The sequence below is a fragment of the Sardina pilchardus genome, chromosome 10 (assembly GCF_963854185.1).
Source record: "Sardina pilchardus chromosome 10, fSarPil1.1, whole genome shotgun sequence".
NCBI classification, from domain to species: domain Eukaryota; kingdom Metazoa; phylum Chordata; class Actinopteri; order Clupeiformes; family Clupeidae; genus Sardina; species Sardina pilchardus.
This window is the reverse complement of record NC_085003.1, coordinates 14,027,401-14,046,892: the sequence shown is the minus strand read 5'-3', so window position 1 is coordinate 14,046,892 and position 19,492 is coordinate 14,027,401. Positions and strand designations below refer to the sequence as shown.

At 48.3% G+C, this 19,492-nt stretch overlaps 1 protein-coding gene across 1 annotated transcript in view; it reads right to left on the bottom strand.

Annotated features, from left to right (window-relative positions):
* The window catches only part of pik3c2a (phosphatidylinositol-4-phosphate 3-kinase, catalytic subunit type 2 alpha), a 42,015-nt gene extending 22,533 nt beyond the window's left edge, over positions 1-19,482 (bottom strand). Inside the window, exons 1-5 of the mRNA XM_062546692.1 lie at positions 19,423-19,482; positions 12,232-13,521; positions 6,896-6,996; positions 5,588-5,748; positions 532-652 (exon numbers count right to left, since the gene is read on the bottom strand). Of these exons, the coding sequence (XP_062402676.1) occupies positions 532-652; positions 5,588-5,748; positions 6,896-6,996; positions 12,232-13,440 (1,592 nt within the window). The 5' untranslated portion in view covers positions 13,441-13,521; positions 19,423-19,482. The remainder of the gene's footprint in view (positions 1-531; positions 653-5,587; positions 5,749-6,895; positions 6,997-12,231; positions 13,522-19,422) is intronic.
* Positions 19,483-19,492: the final 10 nt, after the last annotated feature.

Sequence of the window (19,492 nt, the reverse complement as noted above, 5' to 3'; positions counted from 1 at the left end):
ATTACAAAGGCAGGATTTAATGCCTCAGAAACTTGAGAGATGTAATGAGCAAGGTACTGAAAAAACAGGGAACTGATTAACTGTGCAGTGTAACTGAGACCACTGGCTGAGAATCTAAGATGGGGAGCCGTGTTGTGTGTTTGTCTGGGGATTGTTGGTAAACATCATTTCAGTCTGAAAAAAAAAAAAATCCTAAATCCTAAAAAAAGTGTAAAATCACGGCACACTGGTTGACTTACATTTGCTGATTTTTATTTTATTTTACTGAACAAGGCATTTCGCCCATCATTTCAGTCTGCTTCCAAGAAGGAACAACTCTGAGATACAACAGGCATGAAACTCTGTGTCCTTATCATAGATAGTGTCAGCTAGAGGGGGTCGTGAGAGGAGAAAAAGACTGACTCAGTGAGGGAAAGAGGGGAAAGAGAGAGGGCAAGAGAGAGAGAAAGAAAGAAAGAAAGAAAGAAAGACAGCAGGAGAGAGAGAGAAAGAAAGCGGGGGAGAGAGAGAGAGAGGACGATGTGAACTTACTTCTGCAGAACCTCTTCCTGACCGCAGACCTTGAGCACGTAACTGCTGATGTCCACCTGGTTGAGGTCGTCGTGGACCCAGCACAGGGCCTGCATGATCAGCAGCTCCACCGGAGAGCTCACTGTGGCCCAGCGGCGAGGGACAGAGAGGAGGAGGGAGAAACAGAGTCAGAGAGTCCAGTCAAGAGACCAAATAGCCCACTATTTCAGAAGGCTTACTAAAGTATTCTAGCGGTCAGTTAGAGAAGCTGCTAATCCAGGGGGGTCAACAATCAACTGATGTACAGTAGGGTGTCCTGGTCCAGTAGGGGTTCAAGGCACCCTGTAATGAAACAGGTTCAATTTTACAGATCTGCTACTGGCGGCCTTCCTTTTCCTAAACCTCTTGTCAATAAAGCTCCTTTTAATAATAATAATAATATATAATATAAAATATAATGTATGTATAATGTATATTGTATAGGGAGACCTATCGCCTCTGATGTGTTCTGGCTCTACTGATTCCCCTTCATGTCACTTGATTGACAGGCCTGACATGTCCCCCCATGCGCCAAGCCCCAATCCCCCTCCCCTGTCGGGAGCCGCCCCTCGCCCACTGTTGGTTTTAGGATCTTGTCTCCTCTGCTTAATTCCACCACCCAGAATCGTTGGATTCAGTCACCCACCACCCCACTCCCACCCCTTCCTGGCGTCTCTCCTATGCAACACATTCCACAGCAGACCCAGCCTCCCCCAGATCCACGCGCACCATGCCAGAATACACACAAGCACCGGAGTTTGTTTTAATACGTCTTGACCTGTTCGTCGATAGCAGGAAACACGAAAAAGAAACGTTTTAATAACGTCTTTCAAGGGCTGCTCTGGTTTCACAAGCGGAGCGGAGAGGGAGCAGGGGAAGGGCTGACCTCCTCAACTTTCTCGCAGGTCAGCTGAGGAGGGCGGCAGTGGGTTTCTAGGAGGGGTGGAGTAGCAGGCTGGCTGAGCCAAGGCATAGCTAGCATTAGCGTGCATTAGCATCAGTCCCTCCCTGCCTGCCTGCCTCCCTCCCTCCCTCTCTCTCTCTCTCTCTCTCCCCCTCCCTCCCTCTTTTTCTCTCTCTCCCCCTCTCTCCCTCCTTTCCAGCAGAGGGTAGATAAAGAGAATGCGCGCCCAAAAATTGGTCAGCCCCCTCCCTCTGAGTCCTGCCATGTGGCTCTGCTCTCGCTCTCGCTGTGTTGGTCTCCGCTCTGTGTGCCAGCCCACAGACCCACGCATCACCACCCAAGGCTCCGGACACACACACACACACACACACACACACACACACACACATACACACACACACACACACACACATACATACTGTACACACCCAGTACTGGAATGGGCCTCTGGATCTCTGAATCAGAAACGGAACATTCTAGTCAGATAGATGTTGTGTGTTGTGTGAGTCTCTACATGTATGTGTGTGTGTGTGTGTGTGTGTGTGTGTGTGTGTGTATATTTGTGTATTATATGCACGTAAATGGGCCTATACATGACGGAGAGAAAAAAAAATAAAACATGACGCAAAACATATTGCGTGTCTCTGGGAAAGGAGGAGAGACATCCAGCTGGAGGCTTGCTGTACACACACACACACACACACACACATCCATTCCCCATCCTCCTCGCCCACTGCAGGGCCTGAGAGGGGTGCTGTGCCTCTACGGGCTCAGTGGGGTGGTCTACTCTACAGAGGCCTGCGGGGACGGGGCGCTCAGGGCCAGAGAATGGCACATCGTCAGCAGCCAGAGGGCCTGGCCCGTCACCACGGGCAACCCACATGGCTCTGGAATGCAAGGACAGCACACTAGGGAGTGGGAGGGGAGGGGAGTCTATGGTCACAAATTAAACCACTCCAAGCAACGATCTTTGTCAGGAACGCTAACTGGAGCACTGAACACAAGCACTGTACACACACACACACACACACACACACGGGTGCGCAAAACCTCATGCCCAATCGGGTGGCGCAGGGAGGGGTGGTGGTTCTGGAGCTCAACTGTTTAGGCCTGGAGTAGAGTAGAAATCACAACAGCACAACAACAAACAACAACACAATCTGTGGGGTGTCCTACGAAGCTCGATTAGTGGCTTAGCAAGGTATGTTGCGCTCAAAACCAGGGTATGCTGTCATACGAAAGTGGATTTGTTTTAGCGTCGCTGTATCACCATGTATCTTATGCTCGCAACCAAACGGTCGGGAGCGGGTTATGTGCTTAGTTATAGCTCAAATCGTGAAATATCACCGCCCTCTGACCAATTCTAACCAATCCATTATCTTGAAAAACGAAGTTATCTCACGTGTGCTAATCTGTCATAATTTGAACAGGTTCAGCCCCGCCTCTGCAAACATTTTGAATCTCGAAGGCGCTTTTAACTATGTTGTGCGTGCAAATATGTCACTACTATGGACATGCATGCCATACAATATCTGATGACCATCGACTTCTTGATGTTATAGGTTAGACACTAAAAAAGACCACCCTAGATTTCGCTACCGCTCATAAATGCGGAAGTAATCGTTTTTAAACCTAGGCTGTCTTGTGCGTCTCCACGTTTCCCGATTGGTCAAAATCACCCCAACCACGAGAACGCGCACAGATCTGAGCTGAAAGCCTAGTTTGACAAATGTATCACAGCTGCTGTCGTAGGATCACTTAACTTTATACCCGAGTTAAGGCTTTGTGCAGCCTCGATATGTCCAGATAACCTAGATTTGTCTAACTTGCTTCGTAGGACACCCCACTGGTCAACTACTGCGGAGATGCAACACAATTCATCTCATCACAGAGAGAGAGAGAGAGAAAGACGCAGCAATAACAATGATCCCAGCTCTCTACACCTGCCTGAGGTTAAGCCCAGCCCGTGCTTTCTCACACAATCTGCTGTGGAATCCGAGGAATGACCAGGCCGCCACACTGGAGCTTAGCATTAATCTCGAATTAAACAAACCCAGACGCCATTTTGTGTCTAGTCAGCGCAGTCGCCAGTCTGCGCCTCTGTGTAAACCAGGTGGGCTCTGCCACAGGCTCGTCCGATCCGCCCGCGTCTCGTTTTCCCTTCCCAGAGTGCACCAGCCTCTCGGCCCACTGGGGGCGTGAGATGCAGGCCGGACGGCTCCGGCAGGCCGAGGGGAGAGAAAGCCACTCCGGGGGTTCTTTCTCCGGGTCTCTCCGCGGAGGACTGAGGGCCATTGTTCCGCAGCACTGATCCTAAATCTCTCTCCCTACTGCGGCGCGGTCTCAGCATCTCCGCACTAACTGGGTCAGCGTCTCACAGAGGGGAGGTGGAGAGGAGAGGAGAGGAGAGGAGAGGAGAGGAGAGGAGAGGAGACGCGGGCGAGACCATCACGGCTCCCCGCTGCCCAGACACAAGGGCAGTGCAGGAGCAGGGTGGCACCATGGTATCTTAGGCCTTGGGTCTGATCCATACACACACACACACACACACACACGCACACACAAACACACACCTCACATCATAAACTCGGTCTCTCATACACACACAGATTACTTTCTGCAGCTCTGTGTGTAAATTGCGCACACCTTTATCCACAAAAACAAACACACACACACACTCACACTCTCCGAAAGACATTCTTTCTCTTCCATGCGCTCTCACACATCTACAGAAATGTTATCCCTCACACACACATACAAACACAAACACACTCTTGCTTGCTGTTTCTCACACACACACACACACACACACACACACACACACACACACACACACACACACACACACACACACACACACACACACACACACACACACACACACACACACACACACACACACACACACACACACACACACACACACACACACACACACACACACACACACACACACACACACACACACACACACACACACAGCAACTCAGTATGTGCTCAGAGGGACAGCCGAGGACAAAGGCATCCTCCAAGCTGCGGGCCAGCCAGCTGAATTCCTCCATACAAAAGGCCAGTCTTGATCCTCTGCCAGGAAGGAGGCGAGGTTAACGACCTGACATGAAAAGGGGGCCCCCAGCGCCCCAAAACCAGGCCGCCTGGAGAGCACCCCAAGCCAGACCCACCGGGCGCTCACCAGACCCACCGGGCGCTCACCAGACCCACCGGGCGCTCACCAGACCCACTGGGCGCTCACCAGACCCACCGGCCGCTCACCAGACCCACCGGGCACTCACCAGACTGGCCTCCTCAGCGCCGCAGGAATGGGCAAGAGGGTCAGCCAATGAGAGGATTTCAAGACGATCGTTCTCTCTCATACTGATACACAGAGACACCGACACACACAGACACACACAGACACACGGAGCAAGACGTATGATCAGAGTGGGAACAGAAGGCAGAGGGGCTGAAGTACAGACTGCACACTGCGCCGTTGCATAAACACAGAGGGAAAGTGGGCGTTCTTCCCAAAGAACAACCTGCCGACAGACACAGCAAATCAAGCTCCCAGCGCTCACACTAACTAACGCTCTGCTGCCGGCCTCTAGTGCAGATCTGGACAGTATCAGACACAATCATACATCCGACTGACACTTCACATCCACATGAGCTTTTACTCAAAACAGCTAAGTGGGTGTTAAGGGAAGGATTGTGTGTAACATCTTGAGATCTCTTGAGAATTTCTGGATTGTCTGTAAGTCCTGGCTGGTGGCAGTCCTGCTGTCTGGAGTTAGTGGGCTCAAATTAAAGATTTTCAAGCTGCTCCTACATATCCAAGGGCTTGTTATATCTAAGGTGAAGGGTGATGTTTGCTTTTTTGTTTACCCTGATTTAACCATGGAAAATCACTTAAGAGATTTGCATCTCTTTTTGCAAGTGATCTCGGGCCAAGAAGGGCGGCACACATCAACCACAAAAACAATCAACAACTAGAACACACCCAACCCAACATAACACACCAAATCTGCCTCGCCAAACTCCAATCTTACTGTGAGAAGTCGAAACATCCAATACCATATTCCCAACGGAGGGTAAACTGCTGAATCGGGTTGAATGGAGAAACAGATGCGGTCTTACCATCACAGGTGAAAGTGACAGGCTGCTGGGAGTCGGAGATCTCTATGGAGACCTTCACGCTGCTGTTGTTGTCTCCGCCTGCGTCCCTCTGTGGAATCACCGGGCTCAGAACGTAGCCAGGGTTTGTCGAGAGGTCACTGTGCACGAACGTTGACCTCAGTCTAAGATCAGGATATAAAATCATGTGAATACAGGAACACCAGCTTTGACCTCAGACTAAGATCAGGATATAAAATCATATGAATACAGGAACACGAACTTTGACCTCAGTCTAAGATCAGGATATAAAATCATATGAATACAGGAAAACCAGTTTGACCTCAGTCTAAGATTAGGATATAAAATCATATGAATTCAGGAACACAAGCTATAACCTCGGTCTAAGATTAGGATATAAAATCATATGAATACAGGAACACAAGCTATGACCTACAGTACAGCACTATGCAGCCATATTCCCAGCCATATTGGAATTACGTGAAAGAGCTACTGACAGCAAAATAATGTACACAATGCATAGCTGACACTCATTTCCTGTGCTTTTAATTGTACAGTGAGCTAAAAGATGAATGTGAATGAAATCTACTAATCATTTCGAATCTCAAATTATGTTCTATCTCTGTTCATCTGGTTCATCAGTGGTGTCTACATACAGTACAGCACATGAAGGTAGGGGGCACCATGGCCTGTGTTACTGTGTGCTGCTTGACATTCTGCTTCTAAATGGGGGAGGTATGTACAGTACTGTAGTAGAGAAGGCCCCACCCAAACAAGGCACCAAGAAAGCTGACTCACAGAAACAGAACACACATCGGGAAAAGTCTGTGCATGCACTCTCTTGCTTTACATGCACAAACACGCACGCACTCACGTGACAGAAGAACAGCACAATCTCTGATACAGCACATACAGTAATGGCATGCACAACCTTGATCATACAGACACACAAGCCAACATGCACACATACAGTACAGGACATGCATTCACTGGCATCTAAAAGCTAAAAAGATTCACAAGCATGCATGCATCACATCCGACCAAGCTCACATGTATACAATCATGAGCAGAGACACGTGGCCTACTAGTAGTGAACATGTAGCTAACAGGGATCTTATGCATTGCTCAACCAGCAAAGCTGCCTAGTATCCCCATAATACACAAGCGAATAGGAGCGAATGTGTCTTTTGACGTGATAATCTAATACAGTTGTGGTTTCTGAACAGGTCTGGTCTTGAATGGAGAAATGAGCATTCACACGTTCTCACGCTCGCACCCACAATCACACACAGATACCACAAAATAGCTTACATTGCAATGTCTTCACAGAAGGCTACAACTTCCAGGTTCTGGGCCTCCTTGTCCAGAAGGGTGGGGTACTTGGTGAGCACTTTTGCACTTCCCTTATTGAGCTGAAAGACAAGACAGAGACACACACACACACACACACACACAGAGTGAGTTTACAGAGAACAGTGACAGGGAGCTGACTGGACACTGCTTGCCCCACTTAGGCTTCCTGTTAGTGGGAAAGGACTTTCGCCTCCTGTCGGGAAGTTGACAGGGAAGTGCGGAGTCATGCTGATGCCTCCGATGATGACATCGGCACTGGAGTGCGGAGTCTGAGGCGAGGAGCTTGCGGCTCCTCCTAGACAGGAGGAGGAATGATCGGAATGCCGGGAATGTCAGAGCTTCCTGAGGAGGAAAACGGTGTCTGAGGCTAGGAGTTGGGAAAGACTGTTATTTTGTGTAAGCCAGTGAAATGTCCCCCCCAGCCCCCATCTACTTTTGAGGATCATTTTGCACAGAATCAGGCCTGAGGTTTAGATCTGCAAAGGTGCAAATGACATCAACTTGTCTTTGCCTGTCTGTCTGTTGGTCTTCCTGTGTCTGAGTCTGTCTGCGTTTGATGAAAGCCTGTGTGTGTCTGTATGTATGCGTGTGTGTGCGTGTGTGTGTGAGTCCTGAAATGAATCATCCGTTCTTCTGCATTCACATCGCTCTCACCCTAGCTGACATCCTCAACCCCTCATATTAGCGCCCAGCCACTCAGAGAGAATAGCGAGCTCTCCGCAGCATTAAATCAAAGCCCGGTTCCCATAATCAGCTGCTACTGTAATGGATCCGACCCTGACCTGGTGCAGCTCCGTGCCAGATCAGGTCTGGAGTCGCTCCAGAAACCAGCTACCATCTGGGCCCTTCTCGAGCCTCCGTGCCCTGGTGCAGCTCTTGTTTACTTTAGCTTTGGTAAACAACACAAGCTACGCAGCAGGCGGAGTGCTGTTTACACGCCGATGAGTCAAACCCAACACTGGCAGCGGGAGTCTGGAGTGGGCATGCAGGTCCGGAAAGTTGGCAGTAGGCATGCTTTGTGCAGGACTGCCACAGCACACTCATGCTCAAACACTCAGGCACACACACACAGACGCGCACACACACACACACACACACACACAGACACACGTGAGAAAGCCTGTCGCGTTTCCTCTTCTTCACACGACAACACAGACCCAGACGGTGGGGTAAGAATACGCGCAGAGAAGCGGTGAAGAGCAATCATGTGACTCGCCACATTCAGAAATTATTCATCCGTTTCTCCTTTCCAGTGCGCGCGCTCGGTCGCTCGCGGCTGCCCTACATAAAACTGCATTCTCTACGACGACGACAACAGAAGCCGAGCGGCCACGAACCCACTGGCTGCAGGCCAAGGAGAAGAGCGTGCAGTCTGCAGATCACACAGGGCCTCGACCTACGCTCCACTGTGTGGAACGAACAACGTGCTGCTATTTGCGTAATCACAATCTTGAACACTGTTGTTGTCATTTGGAGAGAACAATCGGGAAGTAGGTTTGATACAGTACCTCGCCCTGTTCAGAGCGGCTCTGGGCCATAAAAGAACAATGACGGCCTACCTGTTCGCGTGCCTGGTAAGAATCACATCAGTTCATGCTCATGGCAAACTGGCTTGCTTGTTATCATACCAAGATGCTTGAATTCAACATGACTGCTTGACCAAAGAAATGATGACCTATTTGCAACCACCAAACTGTTTAGGCTACTTCTTAAGGTGCTTGCACCCTAGCCCCCACCCCAAAAATGCCACCAAACACCAAGAGTTGGGTCTGTGTGTGCCATTTGTAGGTCTCTTTTGGATGGGGTTCTTTGAGTTTGACATGTTGCTAAGGTACACTAACTCTTTTTAGTTCAGGAAATTGGTTTTCTGAACATTCTCAATGTCAAGGTTTGTTAGGCATTGTCTGGGCAGCGTTCAAGCACCTAAAAGTGAAATGTGTGAATGCTGTTACTTGTAGCACTTGAATGCTGCTACTAAACTGGCACAGAGGAAGTCGTGCCTGTGGGCATATGAAGTTGTGGGCCAAAGCACGTCACATCCCAGCCAGCCACCCCACAGAAACCTCATCAATAATGGGAACTACAGAAGGCCTAGGGAGGGAAGCCAAAGGCTGAAGAGCTGGGTCTGAATATCATCAAGGCCGTTTCACTTCTGAACTACAGTGGAAGTCAAAGGCCAGTGGTGTTTTTCATTGTATAGGGAACTTGGAGAGATGGAGAAATAGCAGTCGCTCCTTCTCACACACATTGCTACATACCTAGACAGACAGACACACAGACAAACACAGACAGTCAGTCACAGACACACATACACAGACAGACGAGCATACAAATATAGACAGAAAGTCACAGACACACCCATAGTCAAACACAGACAGAGTCACAGACACACACAGGCACACAGACACACACACACACACACACACAGGCACCATGACTCCTCAGTTACAGTAGTCTTCAGGAGTACTGAGGAATGCACTGATGTCATGTGTTTAGTCTGCATGCTAAAGACTTCTGGGATTCAAGTCCAGGCATATTACAGGGTTCAAGTTCAGGCACATTGCATTTTACAATTACAAGGCATAATTGTCCGACACCTCATTCACTGGCAAACGGTGCCCAAACAAATTATCACATAGTTTCCAGCCTCATAGTCTGCTTCAGAAAAGGGGCATAGAGTTTAGGCCTGGGCGAGGATTTGGGCAGAGGTTAGAGTCAGCACTAAGGTTACAACGAATGGACTAAATAGGCTTCTACTGTAGTCGTTAGGGAAAAAGCAGGTCCACTCACTACTGACTAGCAGCATGAGAGACTTCTGCTTGTAGATGTAAACATGTTAAGTGAAGTTAAGTTGAGTTAGTTCATTTGTACTTTATCTGTCCTGTAGGATATCTGCCATGATCTGATTGGACAGCGAGATGGCTCGCGCGCTCTCTTCCTCTTTACCAGAGAGCGGCGGAGCTGCTGGAACAGCAGCCGCTGATGCATGACACTCAACAGTGGGCCTACTTTACACAGCTAATCCAAAACTGACACAGCCGGATAACCACAAACACTGACATACATCACCCTAGATACAAATACGCAGACACACTCACTCACACACACACAACAAGGCACAGGAACAGACACACACACTCACACACGGGGACTTGCTAGTGCATTTATTCTGGCACCTCACATACCCTCATACACTCACATGTTTGCATGTCCACACAGGCATATCTCTCTCTCACTCACACACACTCTTGAGGAAAGTGTGTCCATGACGCTGGGGTATCAGGTGACCCCATTGCAGGGGTAACCTGACGCTAGCGCAGTAGCGAGATCGGCCAGATTAGCTAACGTTCCGTACATAGGGCCTGCTAGGATACACGGCTGCCATGACAACCAAGAGCAGGCGGAACTGGCTGACCGGCGTATCAGATGAGACCGTGCAGGACAGAGGGAGCTGCTCAGGTCACCCTCAGACAACACACACACACACACACACACACACACACATCACCCTGAGACAACACACACACACACTTTTTTTCCAGTACCACATGGACTAGGCCTACACTCAGACAGAGGAGAGGCGACATCTGTATGCAGCAGTAGCCTAGCTTTCAAATTCCCTTTGCTCTGCCTTTCCTCCAGCATCTTAAACAAACGGAAGACTTTCTGCTTTCAAGTCATGCCACAGACTGGTGATAAGAGTCAGCCCGGAGCTTTGGGAATGGGTCAGCCAAGGACACCGAGGTAGCATATCTTGTTTTGAACAATTCTACACCTCCACGTGGAAAGTGCTCTCTCTCTCTCTCTCTGTGTGTGTGTGTGTGTGTGTGTTACTGCTCAGGTGACTGTGAGGGACTCCAGGTTTATCATATGATCCAGCCAGGTCTGAATCTGTTTTTGGTCCATGTCCTGTATATCCTCATTGTAACAGAAAACACCGAAAAATAACTCAGAAGACTGAGTATCCTGGAAAATGATTTAACTCTGTCACACATAAAACAGCACAGGTGACCCAACAGTCGGCTGAGGCAGCCTCAGACCTAAAGTAGCCTCAGATTTCTAAATGAGTGCATACCATTAGGCTACATTTTACCTTATCTAAATCACAGCCACGAAGATACCATTAAATACAACTGGATAAACAAAGCCATGGACTAAAACAATCCATAACCATTTCAAAGAAAGTTCAGCCATGGGAAGTAGCTTCATACTACTGTATACTGCTAGAGCTCCCAGCCGCCATAGAAAAATCCAGAAGGAGGGCCAACCAGAACAGGCAGTCCCCCACTTTCTGTGGGAAATGTGTGACAGCGGTCGATTGTCCAGTTTAGACACCAAGCTACACAATGAGGCAGGAAGCAGGCTTTCTGGGAATAAGACATACACACACACACACACACACACAAACTTACACACACATACACACACACACAGGACTGAGCAGTCTTACTCATTCAGAGTGTGCTCAGGAAATCCTCTTTCTGACTCAAACACAGGGCAGTCAAAGACAAACGTCAGATAAAATGGTGGTTCGAAATAATGGAGTTCACTTTGTTCTCTTCAAGAGGAAATAAGACTTAAAAAATCTGCACTTTATTGTGCCAGCTTGGCATGGGAGAGTGGACTCTACATGGACCAAAACTTCCACAAATGGACACAAACTCGCACATTCCTAAAAAAACAACACTTAAACAGACAGAAACAGCAGAAGAACAGGGTTGCACTACCAAACCTTTTCTGGGATCCAACATGTGAATCTAGCCCGCCATTATGGGAATGAGAGGAAGATTGGTAAAGGCTTCAGGTCTGGTTCAGTAAGTGCAGTGGATTTAGTTGTCTCGTTTTGTCGTTATGAAAATAAAAACACACAGCTACTCCACCAGAGACTTTGGCAATGCTCTGGGAATTCTTTATGAGGTGTCAATTCAGCTCTGACAAAGTGACACGATGGCGTGTCTGATTTCTACTCTTCATCTTCATTGTCTGACTAATAGACGCAAATGAATGCATAAAGAGTTTGTCAAAATATGACAGACTGATTAGACACCACTTTGGAATAATGACATGAATCTTTTTCTTAAGGCATATTTTGGCTGTATCATACATTCCCATCAGCACAGAAATGCTGAGCTCTAAGCTTAGCTCTTAGCTTCGGCTACAACTACAGGCTGCAGTCAGTCAACGTGCCAAGTCCCTGCCCTCTAATGGATTTGGTTCACATTGGACAAGGCAAAACATGTCGATAATTATTTCTGGGTAATGCTTCTGGTTGCTGTATCAATGCCAGCCCTCACCTGGTTGTTATGGTGATTGGATGAGGTCGCTGGGATGTTGAGGGAGTGGCTTCTGGTGACGGCCGTTCCCGTCGAGGCCCGGCGAACAGTGGAGGCCTTCACCTGGTCAGGTGTGCTGCTACTGCTGCTGGCGGCCCCAGCTTCTGGCTCATCCAGCAGCACGGCGTCCCAGGGGTCCCTAGCTGCGCTGCCCTCCCCACCACTCCCGGGCCTGGGGGGGCACAAGGAGCCTGGGGGGGCCACTGCCCCCGCCACCTCCTCCTGCTCCGCCTTGCGCATGGTCAGAGGGTCCAGGTCCAGCCACTCAAAGCGGCTGATGCTGGGGGGGTCCACGGGCGCCGGAGGGGGCGCGGGCTCCAGGGATTTGGGCGGGGCCGAGTCCATCTCCATGCTGGAGGAGCGCTCGTTCTTCAGGTACTCCGAGGTGCTGGTGATCTTGTCGAAGAGCTTGGCCATCTCCGGGGAGACGGTGGGCGGCTGGAAGACCACGGGCGCCTGGATGGCCGTGAAGGGCATGAAGGGCGTCTGCTGGAAGCCGGGCATGGGGAGGTAGGCGGGCATGGGCGGCGTGAAGCCGTTTTGGAAGGGGCAGGCGGGCTTGGGGAAGGGCGCGGAGGGGAACACGGCCGCCTGGGGGTGCGTGGGGGTGGAGAGGGCCGAGGTGGAGGAGATGGAGGAGATGGAGACGGAGGAGCTCCAGGGGGAGCTGGCGACGTGCTGCTGGAAGGGCACGGGGCTGTAGGCGTGCCCGCCGGGGTAGGAGGCGCTCAGGTTGCAGTTGAGCAGCGAGGAGGGCCGCGTCACCTTGCTGTTCATGTTGGTGTCGAACGTGGTGTCCAGCAGGATCTTCTCCAGCTCCGCGTTGGTCAGCTTGTTCACGTCGATGTTCTTGAGCGCGTCCTTCTCGCCTCCGCGCTTCTTCGCCTCCGCCTCCGGGAACACGATGAGGTCCTTCTCCGGACGACCCGACGCCACGGCCGCGGGACCCGCGGCGCCGTCCGGCTTCGCGGAGGGTCTGCTGGAGGACAGGGACGACAGGGACGAGGAGGAGGACGCAGAGGTGGGGAGCGGGTGGCGTTTGTCGCGCTGCAGCTTGGCCAGGGCCTCCTCTTCCATACGCAGGGCCTCCTCCTTACCCACAACCCCCCGGGGCCGCATCACGCCGGGCGAGCCCGGAAGGTGGCCGTTGCCGCTGGAGATCTGGGCCATGGGGTCAGCTGGTCTGTGCCGCAGTCATGGAGACGCAGCAGGCGTGAAGATGGCTCTGCACAGGGAGTTCACTTCTGACGGCTAGAGGCACGGAGGACACAAGAGAACATCGATTAAGGAATGTCTACAAGTGAAAACGCACTCATTAAAACAGGCTGTTGCTTTAAGACACCCTGGAAGAAGGCGGCCTAACAATAAACACTTCATTAACATACAATACAACATAACCAGAGGACTGTGCAAAATAACCAGAGGATGAGGAAATGTTTAAAAACATAGCCTAATAGCCTATAACAAACACATTCCTCTGCCTGCATAACAACATGACAAAACTCGTGACAGAACTTGCATGTCATCTCAAAGAAAATACCATCCACTGTGGGGAAAAAAAATCAGTTCTGTTGCAGTCTTTTCTTAGACGGCTATAAATGACACAGTTGAGTGCCAAGCTACTGAGTCCAGAACTCTCTCCAGCACGTGGAGGGAGAGCGGAAAGGCCTACTGTACTGTATGCAGGGGAGAATAATCGAAACCAATTAGGGCCGACCAGCTCTGGAAATCCATAGCAGCCCTCTCCTGAGAGATGGACAACCAGCAGCAGCAGCAGCAGCAACAGCCATCAAAGGCTGCTGTGGTTCAGTGCAGAATTACAGTCTAACCACATCAACTAGGCTACAGTATATTGCATACACTCAATCTGCCAATCAATCAATCAATCAATCACTCACTCAATCAATCCTACAACAGCAGAACAGGAAGAAAAGGATCAATCAAATTGATAGAGTTCTCTTCCTGTGGTTGAGCAGCTCAGAGCTGCATGGACTTGTATGCACCCAGGAAGAGATGACCAGAGATGCAGCAGCAATTAGCAGCCCCCCCATCTCCCCCCACGCCATCCTCACACAGGCCAGAGCCACGAGAGGGGATCAAAGCTTCTGTTCCCAAAAATGCAGATCATCTGAACAACCATTTGTACAAGAACTTGATTTAAAAGTAATGTACTGCAGTGCTGTGTCAGGTATTCTCTCCACTTTCCATGAACTAGTGAGGTGTACAAGAACAATCGCCATCCCTGCTGTCGTGGTGGCAGTAGGCACTGGCCTGTTCCTTTCATGGAGGACTCACACACACACACACTTTTTACTTTTTGTTGTACACGCATGCACACACACACAGACATTCACACACACAAACTGTGGAATTCTGTTGAACTCTTTTCCTATGGTTGCACAGCTGAGAAGATCACTAATCTGAATAAGCCCATTCTTGTTTGGCTTGTCTTTCCTTCGCACACAGACACAGGGACACACAAACACACACACACACACACACACACATCTCAGTCTTTTCTTGAACTTCCCTTTCCCTTTTGTGACCCACCAGGCTAGGCAGGGGCCATTGTGTGCTGAGGAATTTGGCACGAGACCCAAACCTGACTGCCACCCCTACTGAATGCAACCTCCACCCCTACCACTACCACTACCAGCCCCCAATCTGGTCTCCCTGGCGCAGTGGCACTGAGAACACAGGCGGGGCACTGACTGCACCCTTATCAGCCAGGAATTCATGCCTCCGCCATGCCACGAAATCAGTCCGCCCACCAGCCAGGGGCACACAAGATAAACACCCTAAAGAACATTGTAGACTAGAGAAACTGGAGAAGAATTTGAGAAAGTAAAGAACGTTCTGCAGAAGAACCAGACATGTTGCTCACATGTGCTACAGGCTTTTTGTTGTTTTTGTTGTTTTGCAGAACACCGGTCAAGTGAACAGACGTTTTAGCTGCAGGAGTGGCATGGTTACAGAGTCACACAACAACTCACTGCAACATGAGCTGCCACATCACTGCCAGATAATTCATCTGTAATCACCACTCCACAACCACAGTGTGGCAAAAGACAGCTGATTAAGCACGTGTGTGTGTGTACACACAGGGAGTTTATCTCGACTGTGCTGATAACTTTGATATGACAGAGACTGACACACAGACACACCAATGCTACAGACTTTGGCTGTGTTTGCTGCGGCCACAAAAGGAGAAACTCCAATAAAAGACCAGGGTCCAACCTGAAGGGAAATGATAGCCTTTACTAGGACACTTTCAGGACAATACTGGAAGGTGACATGATAACGAAGGAACACTGGTGCTCAAAGTATCAAAGGAGATCATGGAGATGTCTTTAAAGCTAGGCTAGTTGCCTTCCCAATTTATTTAGGATGACAATTATGTCCATGAAAACAACTTGAAAAGCTCCCCAGTCTACTGTTACCATAGCTACCTTTGAATATAATATTGGTGCACTAGTGGAGATAGTGTTTCAATTAGAGAGCAAATGTATTCTTGCCTGACTAGACAGATTTAACAACACACAGGCCCTACACAGAGAAACAATAAACAAACTACAGTTCCATACTGCCTTAAATGGGTCAGTCAATGATGTCACATAATGCTGTGTTGTCCTGTTCCCATTCTGGTCGTAGACCTCAGCAGTTACAGCGCGCTTCCTCCACGGCATACATTTTTAACAACCTTCCATACTACTGTTCAAAGTCCTCCAGAATGTAGCCCTTAAAGAAGTGATGTCTAACCGGGTCACACACACAGGACCTTCACCTGTGTTTGCACAGTTATCATCACCAAGCTATTCACTTCAAAATGTATAGAGGAAATGTTTAGAGAATGTAGAACTCTCAATGGTATTTCATCATAACTCACAATATGTGATATTCCATGTACTAGTCCTATACATTTGGTTGTACAGTTGTGTGATACAAATAACCTAACAACCTGGCACCTCAGAGAACCTGGTACTACAACTCAACTCCACAAGAAAAACACAGAAACACACAGACGCAGATGTGCACACACACACCCGTGCATAAGCGCACACACACACATCACATCTAATTATCCAGTATTCAGCTTTACAAACTATAGCCTAGGCACATAGTCTCTGTGGACCTGTGACTACCCAGAATTCTTTGGGCAGGGCTCTATGGGAAATTGGCAGTATGTACAGTAAGCTGGTGAGGACTAGCCTAGGACTAACTCTTCAAAGCCTCACGGCTAAATCCTGACTAATTTCTTAGGGTTACAACTTGGCTCTTTATGCCAAACCGTAGCCTTAGCTTGTCAGTGCATTTACTTGAGTCACACAGCTGCAATCACAGCTCTTGCAATAGCTGGGCCAAGACACTGTCTCTGCAAATACAGGAGAGCATGTGACTTCTCTAACCTCTCGCTGCTGTCTTCACAGAGGAACCATGCTGGGTAGCTGGCCATTGTACTTGCAAATGAAAGAGGATCTCTGTTTTATGTGTCTATGTGTTGCAGCAGCAGCACAGCTTAATAAGGCCAAGTCAACCATGATAAATCTTAGGGGATAAGAGATGCAGACATAGCCTAGTGTTCAGCCTGGTTGTATGAACCATTGCTAAAAGTGTCTACAGAGATGCCCTTCGAGGAAGTGGCCACAACGGTGACATGATTTCCTATGAATAAGAAAAGAAAAACTAGTGGGTGTGGGAATCAAATAAGAGGATGTGACCAAGCAGAAGCACAGTACGCACATCCCATCGGCATATGATTCCATGAGTGAAATGAGCTTACACTTTCACCGAACGCGGATGTAACCAACACACTTAATGACCGCTCTAGGTTATAAAACTTCACCACTAGTCTGTTTATCCACCTGTTCACGTGTTTATAACCTTCCCAACAGCCAGCCTTTAACAATAGCAGACTATTATCATGAAACTGGCTTCGACCACAGTATCAATAACTGAGTTGGAAAATATAATCTCAACTTTTCCAGGAAAAGACTTCCAGGATCCATAATTACCACCATCTTAATAATGTAGAAAATACATAGCATGTTACTGCCATCTCTAGATGTAAGGTCTGTCATACAGCTGCCCACTATTTCTCCACGTTAGAGAGTCTGGGTCTGTGGTTTATTTATAGGTGCCTCCATCTTGAGCAAGGTAGACAGGGAAGTGTGGACTGCACAGCAGGCAGAGGGTGCAGGTCACAGCACAGTTCAGCCTGTATCTCTAGCCTACATCTCATCCCAGTGCCACACAAATGTCCGCAGTCAGCTGCAGAAGAACATTGACAAACACCCTCTTGAAGATGACGAGAATATCTACTTGCCTGCGTCATCCTCGACTTGACAAACTTGGATTTAGTACGACTGCGTGCTTTAGACTGTCAGACATGACAGGGTAGATACATGGATGGTGTGGCCTGATATTGCAGATGTTTTTAAGTGCAGTCACCTTGAATGTCAAGATCAAAAGTGATGATATCTGGGTGATGATGTCAGAGAATCCACATATGTAATGGCCTGCATCCCCACAAACAGTCTACAAGCTGCCTGTATCCTCATTAAGAAACACAAGCTCTTCAATCTAATCTGGTATCCACCAGAAAACCAACTCATTCAGTCTGCATCCACAGAAGCATAATAACATTACCACACATAGCGCTATGCTATATTTTCTATACTTTGGACCAAAACAAATGATGTCAAACGCCAAAGTTTTATCCATAAAAACAGACCAGGTCTTGTTCACCCTGAACCCTGAACAGACTTCTCTCTGTGAATCTGCTGATGGACACTCTGATGCTGCAGGAGTTCAGCAGCTCATGTCTTCAGTGTAGGCTACTTGCTAATTGTGCAATGTATTGGGCTCTGCTCATTGCAGAAACAAAAAGCGCCTATGCAATAACACAAAAGGCTTTAAAGAGAGACAGATCCGGCTCCATCTTAGGACCACAGCTACATCATAGGCTAGTGAGACCTGCTCCTCCAGTCTGTATGCCAGCTTACATCAGCAACTTCTAAAGACAGAGAGGGAGACACCCACTGATAATGGCTGCAGGACAATCCCAATCAAAGTTCACATTTCCCAGTGTTAATGATCCAGATCACACCATGTAAACTTGTTGGTCTGAAAAGAAACAAGATGCAGACAGATCCTAAATACAAACATGAAATCATAAACAGAAGGTCCTGAAATTCTTTTCCCTAGACTACAACTAAATAGGCTGTGAATTTCATGACACGTGACAGGTACATGACGTACTGTACTGGCAGGTCGTGCTTGAAGTGTTGTCTGTCTTATTTCCTTTGTAGAATTCATTAATCTGTACATGATCTGTAGCCTACAACCAACTCGGTCTTGCACATCAGTCATTTGGGTGTGCGATCACTTTTGGAATGTTGAGAATATCAGGCGCAAAGACCAGTGCCAAGCTCGTCTCCATTCTGTTGACACTACTGAAGACAAGCAAGCAAGCTTCCATCTTTTCCATCCTTGTTGTGCAAAAAAATTAGAAAGTGCGCTGTTGGTACTAAAGTTCGGGCCAAGTGAAATTCCAGACACATCACCATCCCAGGTCTTGTCGAACTACAACACTGAAACAGCTAGCATTTCTATAACGCTCCATGCATTAAACTCAAAACCTGCGAGAACAAAAATAAGTAACAAAGTAGCTCAGCTGCATCGTTGCAACATTTTGCCGACGGAAAGACAACAAATACTTTGATAACAAAGTTAGGTTTAGAAACAATTCACATTCAATTAGATAACTGGCCTGCAAATTCGTGATGCAGCTAGCTGGCTACTAGTTGCAAAAAAACTAACGTTACATTAGAGAGTAGCCTACGCTGGATGGATCAGACTTTATCCAAAAAGTGTCAAAGATTGTTTGGATTTTTAGAATCTGCTAATCAATCCGTGACAAGCAACATAAGTTAACGTTACTCCAAAAGTGAAATCCCAAGAAGTAAGTTGGTTCCCAAACTTTCCAGTAAATATAATTTCAACCATCAACTTAGAGACCTGCCAACAAAGTAAGCCAGCAACATAGAGAGCATATCATACACATGTCTACCCACCGGTATAAATAATGTACCATTAAATCTATGTATTTACTGATTGAATGATCATTTTCGGCAAATAAAAATCGCCACCAACCTTCAAACTGTTCGTTCTCTGCTGCTCTCCATTTTTCTGCTGTAGGAAAATTTGTCCATCTAGTCTGAAT